The following is a 12,897-nucleotide window of genomic DNA, read 5'->3' as shown; positions in this document are numbered from 1 at the left end:
GCAATTTTTCCACATAAGAAAAAATTAAAGTGTCTAAATGATCAAGGTTGTCTGAATTCCTGCTGACAATCAGGAAGTAGCTCTGTATTTTCACAATTTCCCTTGTCAACTTTTTCTTGATTGAATATATATTATGTCATACTGAAATATGTCAACAAATCACACTGAGAAAAGCTTAAAACTAATTCAGAAAGTATTTTATAACAACATATTTCACTTTAACTTCCACTAAACATACATTTTAATGAACAATCATGTGTTCTTATCATGAGAACATGAATATGTTTTTAAGATTTTTTTTTCATGAAAAGGTCTGTATGATTTCACTGGTGCCTAAAGGAAAAAACAAATCCTCACTGTCTAGGCAATTGAGTACCTAGACATAAACACCAAGTGAGATCTCCATAATCTAAATAAATAATGCTGATAGACATCAACTAGCAATTAAGATCATACTGTGTTTTTTTTTTTTAAGGTCCTTAACATCCACTTTATAAAGAAAATGTACTCTCAGTAAGCAATGTATACATTCACAGCAACTATTTGGAGGCTTCTTTTCTGACAGCAGCATTCCAATTCACTGGAGAATAATGACTTGTTTATTTTAATCTGATTTGCTATAGCGCATCCCTTAACAAAATAAACTCCCATGGTATTTCCTTGCATAATTAGAAATGCTTGATGTGTTGTAATTTCTCATGCATAGTGTTTTAGTATCCTCAGAGCAGTCTACTGTGGTAAAAAATGCTGAATTCAATACAGAGGGGAGAATATGTCAAAATAAAATGCAGGGCTTAGTTACATGAAGATAGGTTTAACTATCCAGCTTCTTTAGCAAAAGCATATTTAATGGATGAATGATTTGTTGAAGGCTTTAAGGTTCAGTAGCCAGGTTTTCAAAATCTTTTATATAAATTTAGTTAATATAAAGTACAATATTGGTTTCAGGACCAGAATTCAGTGATTCATCACTTACATACAATACCCAGTGCTCATCACAACAAGTGCCATCTTTAATACCCATCACCCAACTGACCCATCCCACATCTATCTCCCTCCATCAACCCTCAGTTTGTTCTCTGTCACTAAGTGTCACTTAAAGGTTGTTTACCTCTCTCCTTTTTTTCTTTTCTTCCTTCCCATATGTTCACCTGTTTTCTTTCTTAAATTCCACATATGAATAAAATCATATGGTATTTGTCTTTCTCTGACTTATTTCACTTAGCATAATACACTATAGCTCCATCCATATCATTGCAAATGGCAAGATTTCTTTTTTTCTTTTTGATGGCTGAGTAATAACCCATTGCATATATATATATATATATATATATATATATACGCCAAATCTTCTTTATCCATTCATCAGTCAATGGACATTTTGGCTCTCTCTTTATTCTGGCTATTATTGATAATGTTGCTACAAACACCAGGGTGTATGTACCCCTTTCAATGTATACTTTTGTATCCGTTGGGTAAATAGCTAATAATGCAATGGCTGGATCTTTAACGTATTGAAGAACCTCCAAACTGCTCTCCAAAGTGGCTGCACCAGTTTGTATTCCTACAATAGATGTAAGAGGATTCCCCTTTTTCCACATCATTGCCCAAACCTGCTGTTTCTTGTGTTAATTTTATCCATTTTACAGATGTGACATGGTAATTTCATTGTGGTTTTGATTTGTATTTTCCTGATGATGAGTGATGTTGAACATTTTTTCATGTGTTTTTTAGCATCTGGATGTCCACTTTGTAAAAGTGTCTATTTGTGTCTTCTGCCCATTTCTTCTTGTTTTTTTTTTTAATATTTATTTGTTCACTTGGGGTGGGGAAGAAAGAGAGAGAGGAGTGGCAGAGGAAGGAAAGAAACCCAAGCTGACTCCACCTTAGCAGGGAGCCTGACTTGAGGCTCTGTCTCAAAAACCTGAGATCATGACCTGAGCCGAAATGAAGGGTTGGAAGTTTAACTGAGTCAGCCACCTAAGCACTCCTTTCTCTGCCAGTTTCTTAACTGGATTATTTGGTTTTTTGGGTGTTGAGTCTGATCAGTTCTTTATAGTTTTGGATACCAACTGTTTATCAGATATGTCATTTCCAAATATTGTCTCCCATTCTGTAGGCTATCTTTTAGTTTTGTTGATTGTTTTCTTTGCTGTGAATAAGCTTTTTATCTTAATGAAGTCCCAATAGTTTACTTTCCTTTTGTTTCCCTTGCCCCCAGAGATGTGTCTAGTAAGAAGTTGCTAAGGCCCAGGTCAAAGAGATTTCTGCCTGTGTTCTCCACTAGGATTTTGATGGTTTCTCCTATCACATTTAGGACTTTCATTCATTTTGAATCTAATTTTGTGTATGGTTAAAGAAAGTGGTCCAGTTTCATTCTTCTGCATGCATTCTGTCCAGTTTTTCCAACACCATTTGTTGAAGGGACTTTTTTCCATTGGATAGTCTTTCCTGCTTTTCAAAGATGAGGTGACCATATACTCATGGGTCCATCTCTGGGTTTTCTATCCCGGTCCATTGATCTATGTCTGTTTTTGTGCCAGTACTATAATTGTCTTGATCACTACAGCTTGGTTATGTAACTTGAGGTATGGGAATCATGATGTCTCCAGTTTTGTTTTTCTTTTTCAATATTGCTTTGGCTTTTCAGGGTGTTTTGTGCTTCCATATGAATTTTAGGATTATTTATGAAAAATGATAGTGATATTTTGAGAGAGATTACATTAAGTGTGTACATTGCTTTGGATGGTATATACATTTTAACACTGTTCTTCCAATTCATGAGCATGGAACACTTCCATTTCTTTGTGTCTTCTTCAATTTCTTTCATAAGTGTTCTATAGTTTTCCAGAGTATAGATCTTTTACTTTTTGAGTTATTTTATTCCAGGGTATCTTATTGTTTTTAGAACAATTACAAATGGGATAGATTCCTTGATTACTTTTTCTGCTGCTTTGTTATTAGTGTATAGAAATACAGCAGATTTCTGCGTGTTGATTTTATATCCTGCAACTTTGCTGAGTTCATGTATTATTTCTAGCAATTTTTTGCTGGAGTCTTTTGGGCTTTCTACATAGAGTATCACACCATCTGCGAATAGTGAAAGTTTGACTCCTTCTTTGCCAATTCAGATGCATTTATTTCTTCTTGTGTGATTGATGAGCTCAGGACTTCTAGTACTATGTTAAGTAGTAATGGTAAGAGCATACATATTTGTCTTGTTCCTCAATGTGGAGGAAAAGCTCTGTTTCTCCCCATTGAGGATGATAATATGTGTGGGTCTTTTATATATGGCCTTTTGATGTTGAGATAGGTATTTTCCATCTATCCCTCCTTTGTTGACAGTTTTTATCAAGAAAGGATGGTGTATTTTGTCAAATGCTTTTTTCTGCAGCTATTGAGAGGATTGGTGGTCTTTCCTTATCCTTTCTTTCATTAATGTGGTGTATCACATTGATTGATTTACAAATACTGAACCACTCCTGCAGCCCAGGAATAAATCCCACTTGATGGTGATAAAAAATTATTTTAATGTACTGTTGAATTCAATTTGATAGTATTTTATTGAGAATTTTTGCATTCATGTTCATCAAGGATATTAGACCCCTTTTTTTGTCTGATTGTGGAATCAAGGTAATGCTGACTTTCTAGAATGAGTTTGGAAAATTCCTTCCATATCTGTTTTTTGAAGCAGTTTGAGACAAATATTAACTCTTCTTTAGATGTCTGGTAGAATTCTCCTGGGAAGCCATCTGGCCCAGGACTCTTTAATTGTTGGGAAATTTTTCATTGCTGATTCAATTTCTTTGCTAGCTATGGGTTTGTTCAAGTTTTCTACTTCTTCCTGTTTCCTGTAAGTTTCTATGAGTTTGTCCATTTCTTCCAGGATGCCCAGTTTGTTGGCATATTATTTCTCACACTATTCTCTTCTAATTGTTTGTATTTCTGTGGTATTGGTTCTGATCTCTCTTTTCATTTGCAATATTATCTATTTGGTTCCTTTCCCTTTTCTTATGCATATGTCTGGCTAAGGGTTTATCAGTTTCATTGGGTCTTTCAAAGAAGCAGCTCTTAGTTTTGTTAGTTTGTTCTACTGGCTGTTTTTTTGTATCTAGATCATTTATTTCCCCTATAATCTTTATTATTTCCCATCTTCTACTGAATTTAGACTTTATCTGCTGTTCCTTTTCTGAGCTTTCAGTATAAGATTAGGTTGGGTATTTAAGGCTTTTCTTGGGCAGCCCCAGCGGCACAACAGTTTAGCGCCCCCTGCGCCCTGGGGCGAGCTCCTGGAGACCCTGGATTGAGTCCCGCATCAGGCTCCTTGCACAGAGCCCACTTCGCCCTCTGCCTGTGTCTCTGCCTCTCTCTCTCTGTGCCTCTATGAATAAATAAATAAAATCTTAAAAAAAATAAGACTTTTCTTTCTTCTTGAGGTAGGCCTATATTGCAATATACTTCCTTCTTAGCTACATCCCACAAGTTTTACACTGTTGTGTTTTCATATTCATTGTTTCAGTGTAATTTTTAAAAATTTCTTCTTTAATCTCCTGGTTAACCTATTCATTCTTTAGTATGATGCTCTTTAACCTCCATGTAATGGCAGTCTTTACAATTTTTTTCTTGTGGTTGACTTCACGTTTCATAAAGCTGTGGTCTGAAAATATGCATGGTATCATCATGATATTTTTGTACTTGTTGAAGGCTGATTTGTGACCCAGTATGTGATCTATTTTGGAAATCTATGAAAAGCATGTGTGTTCTGCTGCTTTAGGATGGAATGTCTTGGATATATCTGTGAAGTTCATCTGGTGCAGTGTATCTCAAAGCCCTTGTTTTCTTGTTGATTACCTGCTTAGGTTATCTGTCTATTGCTGTAAGTGGGGCATTAAAGTCACCTACTATTACTGTATTATTATCATCAATGAGTTTCTTTGTCTTTATTGTTAATTGATTTATATATTTGGAGGCTCCTAATTTGGGGGCATAAATATTTATAATAGTTAGATCTGCTTGATGGATAGACCCCTTTATTACGCCTTTCTTCATCTCTTGTTACAGTCTTTGGTTGAAAACCTAGTTTCTCTGATTTAAGTATGGCTATTCTAGCTTTCTTTTGACATTCATTAACATGATAGATGGAGGCAGCCCTGGTGGCTCAGTGGTTTAGCACCGCCTTCCACCCAGGGTGTGATCCTGAAGACCCGGGATTGAGTACCACATCAGGCTCCCTGTATGGAGCCTGCTTCTCCCTCTGCCTGTGTCTCTGCCTCTCTCTGTGTGTATCTCTCATGAATAAATAAATAAAATCTTTTTTAAAAAAAACATGATAGATGGTTTTCCATCCACTCACTTTCAATCTGCAGGTGTCTTTCGGTCTAAAATGAGTCCCTTGGAAGCAGCATATTCATAGATCTTCCTTTCTTTAACCATTCTGATTCCCCATGTCTTCTGATTGAAGTATTTAGTTCATTTACACTCAGAGTGATAATCCAAAGATATGAATTTAGTGCCATTGTGTTATATGTAGTATTGGTGTTTCTGGTGATGGTCTCTGGTCCTTTCTAGTCTATGATGCTTTTGGTCTTTTCCACTCAAAGGTTACCCCTAAAAGGGATCCCTGGGTGGCGCAGCGGTTTGGCGCCTGCCTTTGGCCCAGGGCGCGATCCTGGAGACCCGGGATCGAGTCCCACATCGGGCTCCCGGTGCATGGAGCCTGCTTCTCCCTCCGCCTGTGTCTCTGCCTCTCTCTCTCTCTCTCTGTGACTATCATAAAAAAAAAAAAAAAAAAAAAAGATTACCCCTAAAAATTTCTTGTAGGGCTAGCTGAATGCTTTTAGTTTTTGTTTGTCTGGGAAACTCTTCAACTCTCCTGTTCTGAATGACAGCCTTGCTAGATAAAGAATTCCTGCCTTCATATTTTTTACCATTCAGCACATTGAATATATCCTTCGACTTTATTCTGACCTGTCAGGTTTCTCTGGACAGATCTGCTGCAAATGTGATTTGTTTTCCACTAAAGTTTAAGGATTTTTTTTTCTGTTGCTGCTTTCATTGTCTGTGTATTTTGTGAATTTGACTATGATATGCCTTGTTGATGCTTAGCTTTTGTTGGATTTAATAGGTCTCTGTGTTTCTTGGATTTTGATGTCTATGTCCCTATATTAGAGAAGTCTTCAGCTATAATTTGAATGAACAAACCTTCTGTCTCTTTGTCTTTATCTTCTGGGATTCCTTCCAAAAGGTGGTAGTTTTCTAAGTGTTTAATTGCAGTTTTTGTTCTCTGAGACCTCTGATTGTTTTCTTGGGTGTTCAGAATAATTTAATAACTACCTAGCTGTGTTTGAGAGCCCTCACAAACTTTGGATCCCCCAACTTCTCCACCATTTTAACTCCTTCATGAGGTTCACTAATCAGTTTTAAAGTTTAGTGGTAACAATTTAACTTTCTACCAGCACAATATTTTAAAGACATATTGATAAAAGAATTTGCCCAGTGAATACTCCAAAACTAAAACACCCAAGCCTAGGCAGAAAAGGGAAAATAACACTCTTTGAAACTATGCCTTATATCTCACTCTGTCTTTTAACAGTGCTAAACTTTAAGTATCTTCCAAAGCTTTATTATTCATAAGTTTCATCTGACCTGAGGAAGACAAAATTATGGTCTTCATTCTGGCTAAAAGACAAAAAGGAAATTCAAATCATGTTTGGGGAAAAAAAAAACAGATCATGTTTGCATGCAATTTTGTTTCTAGTGGATGCTAAATATGCCTGTTAAAATCAGTTACAACTTTGTTTAAAAATATTCAACAACTCATCACCATAATTACTACCACCCCTATTTAGAAAATAACACATACAGAGATTCTGGGCCATTTTGTGATCCAAAATTCTCAATTCTTTCACTTTCTTCTTTGCAGGCAAGATCTTCTTTTCTTCTGAAGCTTCTACATTCTTTTGAACTAAAGGAAAAACATTTACCCATAAAAAATAATGGTATTATTCCAATCACACAAAATAAATTAGTAAGGCATATTAACTACATTGATAAAGCTTATGTGAAAAATCAATAAATGTATTTATTTCATTGTATTTCAATATAATATATTGAATAAACATAATAATATAGGTCTATATAGAGGTTTACTTAAAAATTAAATATCAGCACTTAAGCAAAAAAGATAAGCCAAATAGTACTAAAAATCAATTACTACTTTTTACCTAATGTGCAACATTCATTACTCCTTTAACAGGATTCTACAGCAGCACTGAAATTAAACATATAGTAAAATCTCCCTAATTTGGACTAATTGAGGGAAAAGGCAAAATATGCATTCATCCTAAAATATGCTAAATTTTAGACATGTCTTTAATTCAGTGTAACTGCTTTTAAGTATGTAAAGCAATGCTAACTGCTAAACTGGTTGCCATATAAAAATTCCTGCTGAGATTGCTTTGAAGAATAAATATGAACCATTTGCAAGTTGCACAACAACAGTACCATTTACATGCACATAATTAATGGACCTGAAACTCTGAGAAGTAGAAGTGCCAAGGAGTGGCTCCCCCCTCCCCTGCCATAACCTCCATCAACTCTCACCCAGAAAATGCATCCCAAAAACCAAAGTAAAAAAACAATGTGGTTATCTGCTATGAAAATTAAGCTTTATGGCAAATCCCTAAACTCTCCTATACAGAAATTCTATAGCTACCATTGTACTCATGTGTTGGCAGTTTATGTCTTCTAATATAAAAATATGGTTGTAGATAATGGGACTGTTAAAAAAATGTGAGAAAAGTAAAGCCAACATTTTTTTTCATTCAAGTAGTGATATGCTTTTGTCTCCAAACTCATGCTACTAAACTTCATCACTGAATCATAATACTGCTGCTTATTACTTTTAAAAATATAACTTAATTTTGAGGAAATCAATATTTTCATTATTTTAATTTATCTGGTTTTTGTTAAAGAGCTTACAAATGAGTCACAGATTTTCTTTAGAGGAAAAGCAACACACAACCACAGTACATTTTTGCTAAGCTATATGTTCATAGATGTTACTATCTGGAAAACTTTCTATAAACATTATAGGATGCATTAAATACTGCAAGTCCATTAAGACCCCATTGTTTTAGTGGTGCAAGATATAAGAAAATGAAGTGAACTTTGTAGAAAAAAATAACAAAAAATTAATTACCTGAATAACTCAAGTCTTAACATTTAGTTCTAAGATATACCACTATGACTTATCTAAAGTAATGCATAGTGTAAGCAGACTAGATAATAATGACACTTGAAAATCATAATCTCAAGTAGTTTGCCATGTGTATTCAATACAATAAAATTATTGCTACTCATGGTAACAAAAATGAGTTTTAATATATTTCCCTTTAAGTGGTCATAAATGTTTCTCAAAGAATCATTCTAAGAGCACAGTGTCTTTCTTGTACAATAATCAGCATTTTAATTTATTCTAATTTTTAAGTCATGTCAGGTTAACACAACTCTATAGAAAAAAATGACAGTCCAAGAATCATACTCTTTGTTAATAAAATAAGTATCTGAATAATATTAAAATTACTTCTAGAATAATTCAGAAAACTTTTCCCAAAGAAATAGTCAAGAAAACTATTCTAAGCTTCCAATATGTCTTAAACCCCACTATGGGAAATTAGTTAACCAAGTACATATAGGATGAAAATGCTGTAGTGTAATAGATATTGTAAGATTTTCTGCAAACTAACAAGACTCCAGAATAACCCAAACATACATAATGCTCATTTTGTATGACTTCATATTTTTGCATTTTTTCATTAAAATATATTCCAACATCTCCCCTTTTCAAATGAACAATTGTTTCAAATTAAGATTAGATGTCTTAAGTATCTTAAATCTTAATATATTTCCCTTATAGTATGCAAATTGGCTTTAGCCTAGGTTGTAGAAATAAGAATTCCATGATTGGGCACCACTATTTTGAGAATTACTAAAGCAAAGCTAGTTTTTTTTTTTCAATTTTTTTAATGATTTTATTTATTTATTCATGAGAGACAGAGACGAAGGCAGAGACATAGGCAGAGGGAGAAGCAGACTCTTCACAAGGAGCCCTATGTGGGACTTGATTTAGGCCACCCCCCCATCACACCCTAAGCAAAAGATAGTCGCTCAACCACTAAGCCACCAGGCTTCCCGAGCAAAGCTAGTTTAAAACAGTTCCCTAATTAGACAGCCTTTCACAAACAATAAAGGTTTTTGCTATCATTGTCTTTAGCTTTCTTGTCTTTAGGAGCATTCCTTAGTGATCACAACCACAGGGTTAGATAAATAAATACTTTGAAGAGAGGTAGTAACATATGAAACTTATCCCCAGATAGTACTGAAAGCTTCATATATTAAAACTGTCCTGTTTCCATGACTACAAAATGTTACTTGGTGTATGTAGGATGCATTTATTACATATATGTTTCAAATGCTTTTAAAAAGTAAATACTCCATAGCTTTAGTGAAACAGGGGCAATAACTTGATTAAAATTTGAATAGACATTTCTCCAAAGAAGACCTACAGATGGCCATCAAGTATACAAAAATATCCTCAATACCATGAGGGAAAGACAAATAAAGCCACAATGAGATATTACCTCAAACCATTTTTTCATGTTTTTAGAAATATTTTATTTATTTATTTAGGAGAGCACAAGAGAGCACAACCAGAAGGGAGGGGCAGAGACAGAGGGAGAAGCAGACTCCCCGCTGAGCAGGATCCTGGGATCATGACCTGAGATGGCAAACACTTAACCCATGGAGCCACCCAGGTAGTCCTCAACTCACAGATCTTGGAATGGCTATTATCAAAAACTAAAGCAAAATATTGGTGAGGGAGTGGTGGAAGAATTGGAACCTTTATACATTGTTGGTAGAAATATAAAATGGTGTAGATGCTATAGAGAACAGTACAGAGAGTCTACAAATAATTAAAACTAGAAAAAATTAAAATTTGAACTACTAAATGATCTACCAATCCTACTTTTGGGTATATAACCAAATTAACTGAAATCAGAATCTCAAAGAGATAGCTGTACTCCCATGTTTACTGTAATATTATTCACAAAACAGTCAATATATGGAAAGAATCTAAATGTCCATCAAAAGATCAAGGGATAAAGAAATGTGGCATATACATAAAATGAAATGTTATTCATCTTTAAAGAAAAAAATCCTGCCTTATATAATAACACGGATGAACCTGGGGAACACTATGCTAAATGAAATAAGCAAGTCATAGAAAAGTACTGCATAATTATGAAGCATCTAAAATATCAAACTGATAGAAACAAAGAGTAGAATTGTACAATTGTGGTTGCCAGGGACTGAGGGACGGGGAAGTGGGTAGTTGCTGTCACTGTTCAATGTATATAAAGTTTCAGTTTTATAAGATGAATAAACTCTAAAGATCTGTGGTACAACACTGTAGCTAAAGTTAATAACAATGGGTAGTGCACTTAAAAATTTGTGAGTGGGTACATCTCAAGTTAAAAGTGCTTACACTATAAAATTTATAACATAACTTAAATTATAGTAATTTTCTTATTTGAAATTACTTGAATAAGACTGGAGAGATTTTTTAAGTCTCAATATAAAAACCTAAATAATTGATTTTGTCATCCATGGCCCTATGGTCCTCACATTCATAATGAAGCCTATAATCAAATGTGATCTCTGCATCTGCAAATGAAAAACCGTATAGCCACTGATTTTGAATCAGATGGATTAAATTAATTTCAGTGATTCAATTAAATTGGTCACTGCTAATTGACCAAATAATAATAACATAAAATACTGTCTGTAGAAATATGATTTTTAATAAAGACATTTGTATTATTATGTTAACATCAAGATACTAATTATATAAGATAAAGGGTCCATTTAGTATTCTTATATTTCCTTTAATATATGGATTTTTAACTGCAATTGTTCTATCAATTTATTCCTTCACAACGATGGATGCTCATTAACAAAAATAAACAGGGCTCTAATACTTTCCTGATCTAATTTAGGCAATGTTCATCAATCGCCTATTAATCTCTGCTATCGGGATCCCTGGGTGGCCCAGCGGTTTAAGAACCTGCCTTCAGCCCAGGGTGTGATCCTGGAGTCCCGGGATTGAGTCCCACATCAGGCTCCCTGCATGGAGCCTGCTCCTCCCTCTGCCTGTGTCTCTGCCTCTGCCCCTGTGTGTGTGTCATGAGTAAATAAAATACTAAAAAAAAGAAATCTCTGCTATCTCAGTGGATACATACATGTGACAAGATATCTGTAAGTTGTTGCAAATATTAAGATATTATAACGGGTACCACTGAATAATGATAACTATCATAAATCATAATAAATTATTTATAACTACCTTATCTTAAAATTCTAGTGAGAAAGATTGATTGCTAAAGTCAGCATCAACACTATTCATTAATTCATTTAATCAGCAGATACTTGTTGAACACCTACTATGTGTGAGCTTAGGGACAAGCATATAGAAAGACTTAAGTGTCTACTCATTTTTCTTAAATAGATGTTCATATGTAAACTACTAATTAGGGAAGTATCTCCAAAAGATCTCTAACATTTGTAATTTTCTTTATCCATAATAATATAGTTTGAAAGAATATATGCTTATCACTCAGCAAACTCTCTTTTTATTATTAGAAGTAGTTTCATATTAAAGAATACTGTATCTTAAACCAGCATCAACTGATGTATTACATCATATTATAAGAAATATGTGGAGAAGTAAAAATATGACACTTCCTAGTAAGTATACTAAATACAAACCTAGGATAAATAAAGCCAGTAACAGTAGTGTTAAAAACCACCTAAAATATTTATATAACATATATATATATATATATATATATATATATATATATGTATGTATCCAACAAGTAAATGCCCAACTTGTTTTAGATATATCAATATAAATATAATAACTGTGATCTTCTTATATAAACACATATTTTTCCATTGGTATACAATTCCAGAAGTGATTTTACCTATATGGAAATAATTTTTCAGTTATTAGTTGAAATGGGTGTTAAACTTCAATAAATAATTTCATGTTAAAATGAGTGCAAGTATGAGAATGACAGGCTGGGAAAATCTACTATGATTTCTGAGTGATAGCTGCAATAATTTTTTCATTGCTATTTTCTATTCCTTTAAAGTTGTCTTTATTCTTGAATTCTTGAATTTCTGGAAATATAAAAAATAGAACTGAAAATGTATAAAGGAATATACATATATATAAATGTTAAGTATATATTTATATATATAAATAAATATTTATAAATGTGCTGAGTGAAGTAAGTCAATCGGAGAAGGACAATCATTATATGGTTTCACTCATATGGAGAATATAAAAAATAGTGAAAGAGATTATAGGGGAAAGGAGAGAAAATGAGTGGGAAAAACCAGAGAGGGTGGCAAAACATAAGAGACTCCTAACTCTGGGAAACGAACAAGGGGTAGTGGAAGGGGAGGTGGGCAGGGGGATGGGGTGACTGGGTGACGGGCACTGAGGGGGGCACTGGGTATTATACTGTATGTGGGCAAGTCAAACTCCAATAAAAAATATATAAATAAATAAAAAATAAAAAACTATATATAAATATATACATATATATAAATACAAAGAGGAAAGTATAATAAAAAAAACAATAACAATGATAGTACTACTAGTAGTAGTAGTAACCATGATCACAATCATCACAATCACCACCAAAATCAACTTTTATTAAATAATTCCTCTGTCACCTTATATAATAGGTATACCATTGTCATTTTATAAAGGAGAAACTAAGGAACAGAAAAATTGAGTCATTTGCCCAAGATCAAATAGCAAGTAAT

At 33.8% G+C, this 12,897-nt stretch overlaps 1 protein-coding gene across 6 annotated transcripts in view; it reads right to left on the bottom strand.

The window, feature by feature from the left end:
• The window catches only part of DIAPH2 (diaphanous related formin 2), a 1,085,411-nt gene that overhangs the window by 556,445 nt on the left and 516,069 nt on the right, over nt 1-12,897 (bottom strand). For all 6 annotated transcript variants that reach the window (XM_072744409.1, XM_072744404.1, XM_072744407.1 and 3 more), the window contains one exon: nt 6,863-6,964. In XM_072744409.1, the coding sequence (XP_072600510.1) occupies nt 6,863-6,964 (102 nt within the window). The remainder of the gene's footprint in view (nt 1-6,862; nt 6,965-12,897) is intronic.

Source organism: Vulpes vulpes, chromosome X (assembly GCF_048418805.1).
Source record: "Vulpes vulpes isolate BD-2025 chromosome X, VulVul3, whole genome shotgun sequence".
In the NCBI taxonomy this organism is placed as follows: Eukaryota; Metazoa; Chordata; class Mammalia; order Carnivora; family Canidae; genus Vulpes; species Vulpes vulpes.
The sequence above is the reverse complement of the archived record's forward strand: the minus strand, read 5'-3'. Positions and strand labels throughout refer to the sequence as shown.